Consider the following 18,376-nt stretch of genomic DNA (forward strand, 5'->3'; position numbering starts at 1 on the left):
GTGCACAGGGACACCCGGGTCCCACAGCACACTCCCCTCTCCCAATGTACAGGCAATCTGCCTTCCTGTTTTTGCTTCCAAAGTGAATAACCTCACATTTATCCAAATTATACTGCCATTGATGTGCCCACTCACCCAACCTGTTCAGTTCATGCTGAAGGATCTCTGCATCTTCATCACAGTTCACCCTCCCACCCAACTTGGTATCATCTGCAAACTTTGAGATGTTACATTCTGTTCCCTCATCCAAATTATTAGTATATATAGCTGGGCACCCAGCACTGATCCCTGTGACACCCCACTAGTTACTGCCTGCAAATTTGAAAAGGACCTATTAATTCCTACTCTTAGGGTTTCCTCTCTAGCATAACCCTGAATATGTATTGAGTGGCTATAATCTCCTTGCAGACATGCCTCCATAATGGCTGTAAGACCATACCCAGTAGCCCGTATTTGCGCCTTTACTTCATTGATGAGGAAAAGACGTTCGACAGAATGGGATGACGAGACTCTGTGAACTTCCAGCTTCAGGACGGACTTTCTCCCCTCCCCAGATCCGAGCTCTGTACGCTGCTGTGGAGCGCCTAGTGAGGATTACGGGTCCCTGCGAGCAGAAGAAGGGAGACTCGCAGTGGTGATCCCAAAGAAACTGGACCCACAATCTCACGGATGTGCCCTGGGACCCAGTGAGATGCAGATTCTGGAGTGGAGCCCCGTTCTCTTAATACAACCCCTGGCCTGACCGAGATGTGACTCCAGGTCGAACACCTCCTTCTCCAATTCCTCGATCCTGGATTTCCGCCTCTTCGACAACCACCCCCCACCTCCCCCAAGCATTCACCTGACAGCAGACATGGACGTGAGCCTTGTCCACGTCCCATTGCAGCCTCCAGGAGGGGAGCCCTTTCCACTTCCTTCTCCAGAAGTGAACGAAACGAGTTCCGGAACCGTTCATCCTCCAGCAGCGGGTTGTTAAAAGTGCCATTAACGCTCACCCCAGCGTGGAACAGAAGGAGCTCCCCTCACGCCAGCAGGCCTTCCGAACACAGGAGGCGTGCGCCTGTGAAATGCAGAAGTGGTCAATTCTGGACGCCCCAACCCCAGGGCTCACGAAAGTGAAGGCAATGGAATCAGGATGGAGATTTCACCCGACATTTACCAAGGCAAAGGTCTTAACCAAGTCCCTCAACTTCCCTACTGAGCTCTTCTCAGCACTGCCATGGTCCCACCTCTCGAGGGTGCTATCAAAATCTCCCCCAGGAAGGATGAGGCCGCCCTCACTGATTAAACTAAGAGTAGACATATCCGCGAAGAAGCACGTCTGCTCAGATCCCATCCAAAGCGTGTGTGTGTGTTCATGGAAAGCACCACGCCTCAAAACGCACCACAAGTTGCAGCAGACGGCCTGGCACATGCTCCTTGAGTCTCAAGATCTCCATCGAGTGCTGAGGGTGTCGGTCACCAGGAGCCACCAGTTGGCCACAACTCCCGATCGTGACCCCACACCCCAACCAGGGTCAAAAGCAGGAGATTCTTCGCAGGAACCTCCAAGTCTTGGGAGTATACCAGACTCAACTAAAACATTGGCTAAAACACCAAGCTCCCTAGATAACAATGGTTTGGAAACCTGCACCCCCAGCTCCTTAGCGCCCATGCCCACCTCAGTGCCTGGCACAGTTGTAGTGGACTGCAGAGGGTGGGTTCATGTTCCCCGCCCCTAGTGAGGAGGGAGAGGGGTTTCTGGGGGACGCTACTCCCTCGTCACTGGGGGACATGCTGTTAGTACTGGAACTAACCCCCCCCCAACCGCTGTCCAACCAAGAAGAGTAGCACCTTTTCCAGGAGGGGTGGGGAGAACAAGAGACAAGTCTCCACTGTCTTGCCGCCTCCCCACCCAAAATGACCTCCATTTTTCCTGTTCCTCACATGCACGCCGGGGCCAAAGGAAACTGGGGACATCCATCTGCTCCTTCCAGCTTTCATCACCGATGGACCCCGGATCAGGGTCCAATTCCCAATGGGCATGGGACCGTGCACCTTTGCGAGGGAGCTCCGCCCAGACTGGGGATCGATGGTCTCGGAATCACTCAGGGAATCCTCCTGGGAGGCCACCCTCAAATGTTCAGTCTTCCCCCCAGACGTCCCTCCCCTTCAGGCACTCTCCGCCCACTCTGTTGTTGTTATGACACGGTGGCGAACCCTTCTGCTAATTAAACCAAACACCCAGAAAAGCTCACCTCGCCTCATAATCTGTTAAAGTATGAGTGACAGTGAACTCCCAAATTCCACTATTTAAAGAAATAAATATCAATTTATTCTTTAACTCTAAAAGTGAACGTTAAACGACAACTATTTACAACTCCATGTCTCCTTTCTCTTAAATGCTTTGTTATCTGCCTCCAACAATATACTGTTCCTATAAAAACCAGTATTAAAATTACATCAACTCAATTTCAAAACCACATAGCGGCTGCCGTCGGTGTCTGTCTCCCTCTGGCTGATGATCTCCCTGGGTCATCTTCAGTCTTTTGCTGCAAAGACGTTTCATATGAAAAAGGTACAGTTCTGGTCGCCACGTTACCAAAAGGATGTGGATGCTTTGGACAGGGTGCAGAGGAGGTTCACCAGGATGTTGCCTGGTATGGAGGGCGCTAGCTATGAAGAGATATTGAGTAGATTAGGATTATTTTTATTAGAAAGATCGAGGTTGAAGGGGGACCTGATTGAGGTCGACAAAATCATGACAGCTATACGGGTATCCCTGGTTTTTCAAATTTCACTTTTTGCCATTTCGCTTTTACGAAGGACCGACATTAGTACCTGGTTTTGCTAACAGAAAGAACTCCAAAGAGGATTTTCATTTTTACTAAAAAAGGTGGAAATTTCTCCCAATAAATTAATGCTTCTTCACTTTACGCCATTTTGATTTACGAAAGGTTCCACAGGAATGCTCTACTTTCGGATAATGGGGGATACAGGGTGTCGACAGATAGTAAGAAGATAGTAAGAAGCTTTTTCCCACAGTGGGGACTCAATTACTACGGGCCACGAGTTCAAGGTGAGAGAGGATAAGTTTAAGGGGGGAGATATGCGTGGAAAGTTATTTACGCAGAGGGTGGTGGGTGTCTGGAACACGTTGCCAGGGAGATGGTAGAGGTGGACACAAAAGAATCATTTAAGTTGTAAGTAGACAGACACATGAATGGACAGGGAGCAGAGGGATACAGATCCTTAGAAAATAGGTGACAGGTTTAGATAAAGGAACTGGATCGGCGCAGGATTGAAGGGCTAAAGGGCCTGTTCCTGTGCTGTAATGTTCTTTATTCTTCAGGAAGAACATCACCTTCCCATACATCTTCAACATAGCAACAATGACAGGGGCATCAACTACCCCCACCAAGGCCACTGTATATGCCTCAATGGTCACGTTGGGGTGAATGCAACATTTTACACTGGGTGGTGTTTTGTTACATAATTAAAAGAGCGATGAGGCTCCCAAGGGGACGGAGAGGATGCAACCACCACATAGGAACAATTGGGCCCCACTCTGGATATTATTTTAGAAAGTCCTCTGCTCCGCTCCCTCCCAAACCAACACCAACATCTCCTCTCACACAAACAGCAAGTAAAGGAAACGAGAGAGAGTCCCGTCAGGCCTCGCTTGCCAGTCTAGTCACCTCAGACAGCCATGTCCCAATCTGCCACCCAACTCTTAGGTGCAACACAACAGCCCCCAATGCCCAAAGACAATAGTCACTGGCAGTAAATAAGGCACAGGCACAAAGTAATGCTACATGGCCCAGGACAAGGAGATGGCCCAGTCCCCAGATTCCAAAGTACAGTCTCTCACTGCAAGTGTTCAGGCCCAAAGCAATTCATATCCAGGCCAGAATCCTCATCTGAAGAAGTAATCCAGGCTCCAGGAATCCTAGGCACAGAAGTGCAGGCCACCATGCTTCTCAGGGGAGCAGCAGCAAATCCCAAGCTGGAGTGCTTTCAGGCAGGCAGACAGGCTGCAGCACCTAAGGTCACATCTCTACAGGCCACATCAACCTCCATTACAGCAGCAGCAGAGTACAGACTCCCAATACACTGCCCTCTGCAAGCAAGTTAAAAATCACACAACACCAGGTTATAGTCTTACAGGTTTATTTAGAAGCACATGCTTTCGGAGTGCTGCTCCTTCATCGGGTAGCTGAATGCACAGATAGCACCTGATGAAGGAGCAGCACTCTGAAAGCTAGTGCTTCCAAATAAACCTGTTGGACTATAACCTGGTGTTGTGTGATTTTTAACTTGCTTGCAGAGGGCAGTGTACTGGGAGTCTGTACTCTGCTGCTGCTGTAATGGAGGTTGATGTGGCCTGTAGAGATGTCACCCCACTCCAATATCGGTTTCTCCACATCATCTGCAGGGAAAGCAATCCCCCATCACCACCCACTTCTTGTACCATTGAGACAATTTTTAATTCCTGAAGAAGGGCTTATGCCCGAAATGTCGATTCTCCTGCTCCTTGGATGCTGCCTGACCTGCTGCGCTTTTCCAGCAACACATTTTTCAGCTCTGATCTCCAGCATCTGTAGTCCTCACTTTCTCCTAGACAATTTTGAATCCAAATGCTTAGTTCTCTCTGTATTCCATGTTATCCAACCTTGGTAACCAGTCTACCATGAGGAACCTTGTTGAATGCCTTCCTGAAGTCCATATACACAACGTCTACCACTCTGCCTTCACCAATGCTTTTCGTCACTTCTTCAAAAAGCTCAATCAAATTAGTGAGACACAATTTCCCTCACACAAAGCCATGCTGACTGTCCCTAATCAGTCCTTGTCTTTCCAAATACTTGAAAATCCTGTTGCTCAGAATCCCCTCCAACAACTTATCCACCACTGACATCAAGCTCACTGGTCTAATGTTCCCTGGTTTTGCATGATCACCTTTCTTAAATAATGGCACCATGATAGCCAACTTCCAGTCTTCCAACACCTCCCCCGTGGCTATCAACGATACAAATATCTCAGCAAGGGGCCCAGCAATCCAGCTTGCCTCAAAATTCTAGGATACACCTGATCAGGTCCCGGGGATGTATCCACCTTCTTAACTTTCCAATTATCTATCTGGCTGGTCCTATTGTGTAACCACTTCTCTAAATCTACTAGCCATTGCACTTTGTGTCTCTTGTATGCCCTCAATGACATTAAGTCTACAAAGCTCTCAATAAAACTTTGTATGGAAAAATAAATTACCTTTCCTTAATCACAGTTTAATCTTAATAATAGTGATAATTTTAATATTAAGCATGAAAAAAAGAAAAAAAATTATAAATATCAAAAAGAAATCAAACACTTCACTAAAAAAAACAAAGACTCTTCTTTGAATAATCCAATATTCTGCTTTCAATCTCCAGATTTTTAAAAAACTGTCTCCAGATCTGTCCATGTGTAGACCTCTTCTCTATGCCAAATGGCTGATGAGTTTCTCTGGCACATTATGTTTGTAATTCATTATGCAGCTGATATGATGCAATTCAAACCAGTGTCCGTGAACAATTACCTGCTTCTCTGGAATACCAGTTCAGTGACATCAACACAGTTCTCTTCCAGGAGAAAGTGAGGACTGCAGATGCTGGAGATCAGAGCTTAAAAATGTGTTGCTGGAAAAGCGCAGCAGGTCAGGCAGCATCCAAGGAACAGGAGAATCGATGTTTCGGGCATAAGCCCTTCTTTAAGGGCTTATGCCCGAAACGTCGATTCTCCTGCTCCTTGGATGCTGCCTGACCTGCTGCACTTTTCCAGCAACACATTTTTAAGCACAATTCCCTTCCATGCCATCGTCAGGCAGTGCATTCCAGATCACGGTAACTCCTGTTTTGCCAATTATTTGAAGCTTTTGTTATTTTCCTCCTCTGTGAAGCAGCTTTTTACTGAGAAGAGTTAGCTGTTTACGCATCAACGGTGAGACCAGAATTGAAATTCAGAAGAAAATTCTAGTTTCTATGGCTGATTGTATTGTTTCTTTCTTCTCTTTAGGGTAACACGGTCATTACAGGATCTTGACGTGTCTCTACCCTTTTGTGCATTGCCTCAGATAATATTTGAACCATTCAAAGATAAAGTTTAGACATTGGCCTTTTACATTCTATGGCATTACAATCACTGAATCCCCCAATTTGGGGTGGGGGGGGGGGGTGGAGAAATTTACCATTGATCGAAAACTGAACTTGACTAGACATCTATTGTAACTACAGTCAAGATTAGACTGATGCTGGAAAAGCAATCCCAAGGATTCCGGATGAAGGACTCCTGTCCGAAATGTCAATTTTCCTGCTCCTCCGATGCTGCCTGACCTGCTGTGCTTTTCCAGCACCACTATAATCTTGACTCTAATCTCCAGCATCTGCAGTCCTCACTTTCACCATGTACTGTAACTAATGTAACAGGTCTTGGAACACTGCAGTGAGTAATTGACCTCCTGACTCCACAGAATCTGTCATCATCGACAAAACGTAAGTCAGGAGTGAGATGGAATTCTGAAAAAATACAGAACTAGGTCGCTCCAGTAGGAAGTATAGGCAGGGCTAGGTTAATGAACAAGGTGGAACGTGTGTTTATTTTAAGGAGCATAATAGAGAAGGTAAATGAGCTATATAACCTGGATTAGTACATGGAACTGCGATGTTGTAGCTGTTACTAGAAACTTGATTGCGAGAAGGGCAGGTTTGGCAGCTCAGGGTTTAAATATTTCAGGTGTGATAGAGATTTAAAAGGAATGGAGGAGTTGAATTACTGATTAAGGAAAGTATCAACACTGCAGAAAGAAAGGACATCATGGAGAGCTCATCCAGTGGAGCCACAGAGGTAGAACTCAGGAATAAGAAAGGTGCAGTCATTATGATAGGATTCTACCATACGTCTCACAAGAGGAACAGATATGTAAGCAGGTCATGGAGAGATGTAAGAACAACAGGGTTGATGTCACAGTTGATTTAATATCCCCAATATTAACTGGGAATCCCTTAGTGCCAGAGGCTTAGGTGGGACAGAATTTGTTAGAATAATTTGGGAGGGTTTCATGAACCAATATGTTGTTACTCCAACTGGGCATGGGGCCATGTTCGACCTTTGTTAGAAACAAGTTTAATAAAATTTAGACGAGACCACCCAAACTGGAAACAAGACAATTTATTCTACGATCTTGCAAGAAAGGGCATCAAATGCAGAAGCAAATGAGCAATGAATATTCAAACTAGTGCACAGTTATACTTTTGAGCTGCGTGAGGTCACCTCTCCCGACTCTTACATTACCCAATCTTTATTGTATTCTACCACTAACCAGCTGTGCTCCGCCCTTATGGGTGGCACGGTGGCTCAGTGGTTAGCACTGCTGCCTCACAGCGCCAGAGAACTGGGTTCAATTCCAGCCTCAGGCAACTGTCTGTGTGGAGTTTGCACATTCTCCCTGTGTCTGCGTGGGTTTCCTCCCACAGTCCAAAAGTGTGCAGGTCTGATGAATTGACCATGCCCGTTGTGTTAGGTGTAAGGGAATGGGTCTGGGTGGGTTGTTCTTCGGAGGGTCAGTGTGGACTTGTTGGGCCGAAGGGCCTGTTTCCACACTGTAAGTAATCTAATCTAATCTTATTGCCCCCTTTTCTCCAAGTTGGCAACCTTTCCCTCTGTAAGTGCTGACATAAGGCTAAACTTGTATCTTGATGTTCTTTTACTTTGCTTGTAACATCTTCCATTGTTCATAAGTACATTCCATTCTTGAACATACGTTTTCTAAGGTTCTGAGAGCTCTTTCTAGGGCATAGAGTTCACAAGTTTGGGCTGACCAGCCGTTAGGCAGTCTTTCAGCCTCGATAACACTTCCCTCTATCCCGTCTACTCGAGCCTTTTACCCTTAATTATCCAGGAGTATCCGTCGATAAACAACCGAGCTCCCGCATGCAACGGTACGTCTCTTAAGTCCATTCACACTTTAGTCTGATATTCAATAATATCAAGGCAGCCGTGTTCTGGATTACCAAGGGCCACCCCCTCTCCCTGCCACAGAAATGCAGCTGGATTCAAGCAACTGTCTGTGACTAACACAAAGTCATCCTGTTCTATTAAGATTGTTTCATATTTCAAGATCCCGAGTCTGTGAGCCATCGTCCTGCTTTCTGATTTAGTATGGTCCGTACCTGATGTGGGGTGCTGACTATTAAGGCTCTCCCAAAAGTAAGTTTCCGACTCTCCTCTACCAATAACATTGTTGCTGCCACTGCCTGCACACACTCTGGCCAGTAATGTAGCTTTCCATTCTTTAATTAACAATGAATTAATGCAGTCATGTTTTAAATTAACCATGAATCAATATGGCAGGTCACTGAGAAGGTGTGAAGGAATCCTGCCAATTAATATTGATTCATGCTAACATAATTGACTTATTATAAATATTAATTATTAATTATATATTATATAATTCAGGGCGGAAATGCAACAAGTGACTAAAACATTTTAACAACTGTAATCGCGCAGTTCTGTTTGTTTACCAGTCACTTGTGACTTCTCATTCTGATTCTGTAATTGTTTTGCTCGAGCACATTCATTTTTAAGAACCTCAACAGATTCCATCGCGCCATTTGCAATAAATTCAATCCCCAATTTGGTGGCAATATCGCGTCATGAGCGCAAAATTGATTCTTCGTGCCTCTCATCACAAAACTGTTGCCATAATCCAATTAACTTTTTCGTTCCCACTCCCTTGGGCTTAAAGTTTAAGGATGACCTTGCTGCCCCCTTATCGACTAAGAAAACTATGTCCTCTTTGTAAGGTCCCACCTTTAAATTTATCAAGGGTTCCTGGTGGAACTCCTGACACCCCTATTTTTCATCAAGGTTCATAAACAGCACTGCCTTTACTTCCTTTTTCAGATCTGGACACTCTCTCTTAAAGTGATCTGTCTTTCCACAGTAATAACATCCCGAGTGTGGGGATTTCCACTTTGATCCTTGTTCCTGTCTACCAGACCCCTTAACATCTCCTCCCCGATCCCTTCTCCTCCCACTATTTTCAACATGCTGCCGGCCACCATTCCAGTTTCCTTCTCCTTTTATAGTTTTGTCCTTTTCTTTATTACCTCATCAACCGTGGCTATCATTATTTTTGCCTTCCGTTTCTGCTTCTCATGTTACGTTGCCAGAGCCGATTTAACCAACTGAACAGCTTTAGGGCCACCTCATGGCCATTCCACATCACCCAATGTTTTGTTTAGACCTTGATTTTTTTTAAAAAGAAATATTTCAATATTTCTTGCTCCCTGTAATCTCAAATACAATTTATCAATTTATGCTTGCTTCTCTTTAAAGCATGTTCCTAACTATACATTTTGGAATCTTACTTGTAAACTTATATTTATATATTATAAATTCATTTATTCAGTGTTTAATATTCAAAATGCAAAATGCACACAGTTCCCAACTCTGAAAACCACCACAATCACCCGGTTCCAGTCCCCTGATTCAAATCCAAAACTAGTCCTCCCAAGTAGTCCTGACCAGTCATTGCTCAATTACAATGCTATAGGTCGTGAAATAACCAGAGCTGCCTTAAAAAGGATTTGTCTATTCAAGTTAAAACTTAACTGTCCTCCATAAATCGCTTTTATGTAAGGATAAAAGAGATTAGTTAGAAACTGATAGTAAGGCAGTCATGACCTGTAAAAAGAGCAGGAGTTAACATTTTATTTCATAATCTGTAAAATCCTTAACCTTAAAAGAAATCATGTTAAAATTTCCATAATAGAAATCAGATTCAAAACAGTCCCAGAACTCAAGCTCCAGCGAACAAAGCACAAACATTCAATCACCAACAAATAAATGTGCATTCAAACCGAATCACAAAGGGTTAAACTTTCTGTTAACTGTAGCTTTTTCTCTCTCTCTCTCTCTCTCACTCACAAACACACACACACACTTTGAGCTTCCCGCAATGAATCCTATAGCCTTTGTATATTTTTCTGTACAGCGATAAATTAGTTACGAAGTGCACCTTCAGTAGCCCTTCAGCTACTAGCCCTTCTGGCACGAAGCATAATCTGATTCCTCCTGACTGTAAGGCTGTTTTCAATTGACATTTTATCATTTTTTATCATTTCCTCACATCCAAGGATTGTACTTTCAATCTCTTAACATTTTTCCTAAAGGACTGTCCGTTGGGATATGGTCCTCGGACGTCCCTCTCATGTCTCCTTTGACACTTAAACAACTAAAACTCGGCCGTTTCTTTATGTAATTTAATTAACCTTACTGAGGTCCGGTGTCACCTTCTTCCACACCCACTTCAGGGTCCTGATCTTCACATGGGGAATTTCCCCTCTTAACAACCAGTCTAAGGCTGGGTGTTCGAATCAGGATACCTTACTCAGATTAATCTAGCCAATTAAATTCTTTAATTTATGTGTTGCCAATTCCCCGTACTTCTCATACGTGCCCGACCACCAAGGCAAGACTTAAAGCTCTATTTTCATACCTTGGTCTGCGCACAAGAGCTACCTGGTCGAATCAGTGCACCCCGTCCCGGGGCAATACCTGGCAACCACTACCGTTGCCTATCCCGGTCGCTTACCCAACCAAACTTCCCGCCGCGTGTCAGCGCCCCCTGTCCTGCAGCAATTCCCTGGATATATCCAACTGGCAGCAGTAACTATAGCTGCCTACCCTGGTCAACTGGATTCGCTTAACTGGTCGCCCAGAACCCCGGTTCCCCGGATATATCCGACTGGCAGCAACTACCGCTGCCGGTCACCCGGATATATCCAACTGGCAGCAGTAATTACCACTGCCTACCCTGGTCGACCGGATTCGCCTAACCCGGTCGCCCAGAACCGCTGTTTCCTGGATATGTCCGACTGGCAGCAAACACCGCTGCCGACCCCGGTTGCCTGGATAAGTCTTTTAAGACCTTTCTTACCCGGGTCTTGTGCACACAAGAGTCACCCGACCGAACCCACCGCATCCACCCGTCTTGTTTCCAGGGTCTCTCAGTCCAGATCACGCTCGCCCGAGTGGACGCGGCAAGGAAGGAAACTAGAGACCGCCGAAATCAGCGAGGTGCACCTTCTCCGTTTTCCCAAAAATGCCGAGCAACCGGAGCTTGGGATCCCGGACGAGCCCCCAATTCTGTTAGAAACAAGTTTAATAAAATTTAGACAAGACCACCCAAACTGGAAACAAGACAATTTATTCCACGATCTTGCAAGAAAGGGCATCAAATGCAGAAGCAAATGAGCAATGAACATTCAAACTAGTACACAGTTATACTTTTGAGCTGCGTGAGGTCACCTCTCCCGACTCTTACATTACCCAATCTTTCTTATTGTATTCTACCACTGCCCAGCTGCATTCCGACCTTATTGCCCCCTTTTCTCCAAGTTGGCAACCTTTCCCTCTGTAAGTGCTGACATAAGACTAAACTTGTATCTTGATGTTCTTTTACTTTGCTTGTAACATCTTCCATTGTTCACAAGTACATTCCATTCTTGAACATACGTTTTAACAATGTATCTTTGCATGCTTGGTTTATGCGTTTCAGCTGTCTCAGCTATTTTGCTGAGACTATTATTTAAAAAGAATTATTTGCTTTAATAATTCTGCACTAAAGTTAGTATTTAATTAGCCACAATTATTCATTAAAGATAAAGATACATTTCCCTAATGCTTGCCTATCTGATATTTTTCTTGTACCCCTTGTCTGCACATACATTCCCTTGCTTTTCTCTTTCTGCAAAAACAACACACTTCCCCATTTCTTACACCTTGTACTGGGGAATGATCCTGAACAGGTCGACAAAGTTTCAACGGGGGAGCATTTTTGGAACAATTATAATAATTCTGTAAGCTTTAAGGCTTAATTACAAAAGTGTTAGGCAGAAACTGAAGATTAAGAGTTCAGGACCAGCACATTCCTGTGATGACGAAAAATAAGGATAGCAAATTTGGGGAACTCTGGATGACAAGAGATTGAAAGACGAGTCAGAAAAGAAACCATAAGACCATAAGACATAGGAGTGGAAATAAGGCCATTCAGCCCATCGAGTCCACTGCGCCATTCAATCATGGCTGATGGGCATTTCAACTCCACTTACCCGCATTCTCCCCGTAGCCCTTAATTCCTTGTGACATCAAGAATTTATCAATTTCTGCCTTGAAGATATTTAGCGTCCCAGCCTCCACTGCACTCTGTGGCAATGAATTCCACAGGCCCACCACTCTCTGGCTGAAGAAATATCTCTGCATTTCTGTTCTGAATTTACCCCCTCTAATTCTAAGGCTGTGTCCACGGGTCCTAGTCTCCTCACCTAACGGAAACAATTTCCTAGCGTCCACCCTCTCCAAGCCATCTTGTAAGTTTCTATTAGATCTCCCCTAATAAAGGAAAACATGCATAACGTTGAGGAAACTGAAATCATAAGAGTCAAATCAGACAAGATCCTTGAGAAGTTTCAAAGAAGCAGAAAAGAACTTAAGCAAGAAATTAGGAAGGTTAAAAGGGGGTCATGAAATGTCCTTGGCAAAAAGGATTAAGGAGAATCCCAAGGCATTTTAAAAGGGCAAGAGGGTAGCTCCACTCAAGAACAAATGAGTGGAAATAATGCATTGAGATAGATGAAAACTTTGCATCTGGTAACATCTGTGGAGAGAAAGCAAAATAAATTTCCAGTCCAGTGACTCTTCCTCAGAAAGGTTCGGCAGTAACGCTGTGGGTTTGATTCTCTGACATTGCGCTTGTTTCACGCTCACCATTGTCTGCGCCCGCCCCAGGTCAGAAAAAGGGGCGGGCCCGGATGATCGACGGCAGCATGAACCAATAGAAGGCAGGGACGTGCGACGGTTTATCACCAATAGGAATGAAGTGTGGGTGGGGTTTTGTTGGATCGCGCATGACTACCCCGCCTGGCGCTTCCGCGCAGGCGTAGATTTGTTGCGCCTGTAAGCGGGATTTTGCGTGTTGAAGATAGAAGGCCACGAGAAAGGCTAAGCTATAATTAAGTGAAGGAGGGAAATTGTGATCCTGCACGACTGAGATTTGTGATACAGACTACAAGGAAACGCTTCCATCACTCGTTTGCACTGAGCTGGGGCAGTGATTGCTGTCCTTCTGCGCTTAAATTGGCCCAAATTAACCGTCGCCATTTTTATTGGGGGTAATATTCAGTGGGACGCATGTACGGCCTCCATTTTAATAGGGGGCAAAATGCAGTAGGGCGCATGCGTAGCCTTCCATTTTTGTGAGGTGACTCAGTTGTTAGCGTTCCTGCCTTACAGCGCCAGGGTCCTGGGTTCAATTCCAGCCTTCGGGTGACTGTGTGTAGTTTGTCCCTCCCCTCCAGGTTATAGTCTAACAGGTGCATTTGGAAGTGATAGCTTTCAGAGCGCTGTCCCTTCTTCAGGTAGCTAGTGGAGCAGGATCATAAGACAGAATTTATAGTGAAAGATCAAAGTGTCATGCAACTGATACAGTATATTGAACAAACTTAGATTGCTGTTGTCTTTCATGGGTTGCAGGTTTTGGTTTATTAGTATGTAAATCCCAGAACTTTTTTCAAGTCACATTGTTAAGATAACTTAAGGTTTTATAAATAAAAGTGACATCTCATCAGCTCAGACAGTACATTAAAGGTGTGAGGTTAGAGTCTGTTTATATCCCAATCTTGAGTCAGCCTGGTTCTATTGCCAGAGTAGGAATTTATAAAATGTTACATGGATTGACTGCATACAGATTGTGTGCTTTTTGAATGAATCAGCAATTATAATTCTGCAACTGCAAATTTACCCCATAGACTTGTATGTGTGTGTCCGTGCATGAGAGGGAGAGGATGTGTGTGAGAGAGAGAGCCAGTGTATATTTGTATGTGTGTGACGGACTATAAGCACATGCTTGGGTGTGTGTGGGGATTGTGTCTCAGAGGGGGAGCACATGTATGAGAGAGGATCTGTGTGAACATGTGTGTTTGTGTGACAGTGTATAGTGTAATGGGGTCACCTGTAGTGTGGAGTTTGTACGTTCTCCCTGTGTCTGTATGGGTTTCCTCCCACAATCCAAAAGTTTGGGTGCAGGTTAGGTGGATTGGCTATGCTAAATTGCCCATAGTGCCCAGGGATGGGTAAATTGGGTGGATTAGTCGTGGGAAATGCAGGGTTAGAGAGATTTGGGGGGGTGGGGAGAGGGGTGAGAGTCTGAATGGATGCTTTTTGGAGAGTCGGTGTGGACTTGTTAGGCCTAATGGCCTGTACTCACACTGTAGAGATTTTATGATTCTATGTGGTGAGTATGGAAGGAGTAAATTTGAATCACGTGAGCTGTTTGCCTGTTCTGAATTTCTGTCATTGACTTGTACTTTGTTTTCCTACATTCCTTTTGCAGAATATTAAATATGAAGGCTTTGCAAACAGGAAATCCACCCCAAGCATCACAGAAAGATTTGAATGAATTTTTTGATTCACCAGTACCTGAATATTGTTGGTCTTTGACAACGGAAGGACAAAGGTTTGTTCTTTTTGTGGGTACATATTTCAAGTATCAATGTAAAGAAGTTAAACTCCAAATCCTGGTTGCACCACAAATGAAGTGTATCCTCACTTTCAGGTGTGACACTCTAAGAAAACTAGAATGTATTGGTTCTTTGAGGATAATGCACACTTACCTGGATAATTCCTGAACTCCAAGGGTTAAATTATGAGCAGAGGTTAAATAATAGTGAAAATAATGAGGAGAGGTGGTAAAGTACAGACTAAGGCCGGTCAACCCATCAAGTCCAAGGTGTCTCTTTGGAACATTCCTAGCCCTCTAAGTTTATCCCTATCAGGTGCCTTTCTTGGCTAATTTGACATAATTGATCATCTCCAAACTACCTCCCCACCTCACCTTCAGTTTGTGTATCACCACTGGCAGCATAAACAAAGTCCTTGCTCATCCTTCCTACTTGTCCAAAACTGTGTCCCCTGCTCTTTGCAGCATAACCTAATAGAAAGAACTTATGCCTTGACTACCTTTTCTAAATTGATCAAAATCTTGTACATGGCTATTGAAACTCCCTTCAATTCCTTTGATTTATGGACAACAATTGTAGCTTTTCAAACTTGGAGCCAAAATTCCCTGTTTCCTCTCAAGGACCCTTTACAAGGTATGAAGACCAGAAATGGATGGTTGTTCTGCCATAAACCTAACAGCTAGAGCCTTGCAAAAAGGTGAGCATTTTCTGTTTGTTTTTGCATGCACGATAACTCCCTTTATGAGTCCAAGTTCCTATATATTATGCTAAATGCTCTCTCAGCATGTCCTGTCACAGTCACAGATCTGTACACATCAACACCCTGATCCTTCTGACCCTACACACACACTCGAACTGTACCATTAAGTATATATTTATTTTCTCTATTCCTTCTTCCAAAATGCACCATCTCATTGTGATTTCTACAACGGTTTACACTTGACCTGATTATGGGAAATGAGCCGAGCCAGATGAGTGAAGTTTCAGTGGGGAAGGATTTCAGGAGTCGTAACTATAATACAGTGAGTTTAATATACACATATATTGGGATAACAACAGTCCTCATGGGAAGGTGTTAAATTGGGGAACGGCGAACTACAACAATATTAGGAAGGAACTGGAGAATTTTTATTGGAGGTGACTGTTTGAGGGTAAATCCACATCAGACATGTGGGAGTATTTCCATAAGACCATAAGACATAGGAATGGAAGTAAGGCCATTCGGCCCATCAAGTCCATTCCGCCATTCAATCATGGCTGATAGGCATTTCAACTCCACTTACCCATACTCTCCCCATAGCCCTTATTTCCTTGCAAGATCAAGAATTTATCAATCTCTGCCTTGAAGACATTTAACATCCCAGCCTCCACTGCGCTTCATGGCAATGAATTCCACAGGCCTATCACTCTCTGGCTGAAGAAATGTCTCATCATTTCTGTTCTAAATTGACCCCCTCTAATTCTAAGGCAGTGCCCATGGGTCCTAGTCTCCCTGCCTAATGGAAACAACTTCCCAGCGTCCACCCTTTCTAAGCCATTCATTATCTTATAAGTTTCTATTAGATCTCTCCTCCACCTTCTGAACTCTAATGAAAACAATCACAGGATCCTCAGCTCTTTGTCGTATGTTAGGCCTACCATTCCAGGGATATTCTGTGTGAATCTCCACTGGACATGCTCCAGTGCCAGTATGTCCTTCCTGAGGTGTGGGGCCCAAAACTGGACACAGTATTCTAAATGGGGCCTAACTCGAGGTTTATAAAGTCTCAGAAGCACATTGCCGCTTTTATATTCTAACCCTCTTGAGATAAATGACAACATTACATTTGCTTTCTTAATCACTGACTCAATCTGCAAGTTAATCTTTAGAGCATCCTGGACTAGCATTCCGGATCCCTTTGTACTTTGGCTTTATTAATTTTCTCACAGTTTAAAAAATAGTTCATGCCTGTATTTTATTCCAAACTGCAAGATCTCTCATTTGCTCATGTTGAATTTCATCAGCCATTTCCTGGACCACTTTCCTAAACTGATTAAATCTTTCTGCAACCTTCCCAGCTTCTCAGTACTACCTCTTGTCCACCTAACTTTGTATCATTGGCAGACTTCGCCAGAATGCCCCAGTCCCTTCATCTAGTTCATTAATATACAAAGTGATCAGCTGCGGCCCCAACACTGAACCCTGCGGGACACCACTTGTCACTAGCTGCCATTCCAAAAAGTAACCCTTTATCCCAATTCTCTGCCTTCTGTCAGACTGCCAATCCTCAATCCATGCCAGTAGCTCACCTCGAACACCATGGGCCCTCACCTTACTCAGCAGCCTCCCGTGAGGCACCTTATCAAAGACCTTTTGGAAGTCTGGATAGATAATATCCACTGAGTTTCCCTGGTCTAATCTACTTGTTACCTTTTCAAAGAACTCTAACAGGTTTGTCAGGCGCGACCTCCCTTTACTAAATCCATTCTGACTTGTTCTGATCCGACCCTGCACTTCCAAGAATTTAGAAATCTCATCCTTAACGATGGATTCTAGAATTTTACCAATAATCAAGGTTAGGCTAATTGGCCTATAATTTTCCATCTTTAGTCTTGATCCTTTCTTGAACAAAGGGGTTACAACCGTGATTTTCCAATCATCTGGGACTTTCCCTGATTCCAGTGATTTTTGAAAATTCACAACCAATGCCTCCGCTATTTCCTCAGCCACTTCCCTCAGAACTCTAGGATATAGTCCATCGAGGCCAGGGGATCTATCAATTTTTAGAACTTTTAGCTTTTCTAGCACTTTCTCTTTTGTAATGGCTACCATACTCAATTCTGCTCCTTGCCTCTCCTTAGTTGTTGGGATATTACTCCTGTCTTTCAAACGACAGTGGGACAGAGTTCAGGAGCGGCATTCTCCTGTGAGAATGACGGATGGCTACGGCAAGTTACATGAATCTTGGATGATCAGGAATGTTATGACCTTGGTCAAAAAGAAAAAGGAAGCACACGTAAGGCTGAGGAAGATGGGAACTGATGAAGCACTTGATGTTCATAAGGAAAGTAGGAAATAACTTAAACGAGGAATTAGAAGAGCAAAAAGGGGTCATGAAAAATCATTAGCAGACCAGATTAAGGAGAATCCGAAGACCTTTTATACACATGCAAAGAGCAAGAGGGTAGCCAGGGGAATAGTTGGCCCACTCAAGGCCAAAAGGAGGCAATCTATGTGTGGAGCCTGAAAAGGTAGGTATGGTCCAAAATTAAAATTCACCAAAAAGAAGGAATTGGTAGAGGATGATCTTGGGGAAGGAAGTGTCGAATTTCTAAACCAAGTTGCTATAAACAAAGGAAGAGGTGTTGTGCATCTTAATAAGTATTAAAGTAGTAAGTCCCTGGGTCCTGAGGGGATCTTTGATTAGATTAGATTACTTACAGTGTGGAAACAGGCCCTTCGGTCCAACAAGTCCACACCGACGTGCAACCCACCCATTCCCCTACATTTACCCCTTTACCTAACACTACGAGCAATTTAGCATGGCCAGTTCACCTGAACTGCACATCTTTGGAGTGTGGGAGGAAACCGGAGCACCCGGAGGAAACCCATGCAGACACAGGGAGAATGTGCAAACTCCACACAGTCAGTCGCTTGAGTCGGGAATTGAACCCGGGTCTCTGGCGCTGTGAGGCAGCAGTGCTAACCACTGTGCCACCGTGCCGCCCATTTATGCTGGAATATTGAGGGAAGCAAGAAAACAAATTGCTGAAGCACTGACAGACACCTTTGGCTATTCTGAGTCCTCTGGGACCTGTGGCCAATGTTGTCCCATTGTTCAAGAAGGGTAGCAGGGATAATC

The 18,376-nt window shown here is 44.3% G+C and overlaps 1 protein-coding gene across 1 annotated transcript in view; it reads left to right on the plus strand.

Annotated features, from left to right (window-relative positions):
- Positions 1-18,376, plus strand: part of LOC140456896 (uncharacterized) — an 84,568-nt gene that overhangs the window by 17,005 nt on the left and 49,187 nt on the right. The window contains exon 2 of the mRNA XM_072550806.1: positions 14,408-14,530. Coding sequence (XP_072406907.1) covers positions 14,418-14,530 — 113 coding nt within the window. The 5' untranslated portion in view covers positions 14,408-14,417. The remainder of the gene's footprint in view (positions 1-14,407; positions 14,531-18,376) is intronic.

Source organism: Chiloscyllium punctatum, chromosome 31, assembly GCF_047496795.1.
Source record: "Chiloscyllium punctatum isolate Juve2018m chromosome 31, sChiPun1.3, whole genome shotgun sequence".
Classification (NCBI taxonomy): Eukaryota; Metazoa; Chordata; class Chondrichthyes; order Orectolobiformes; family Hemiscylliidae; genus Chiloscyllium; species Chiloscyllium punctatum.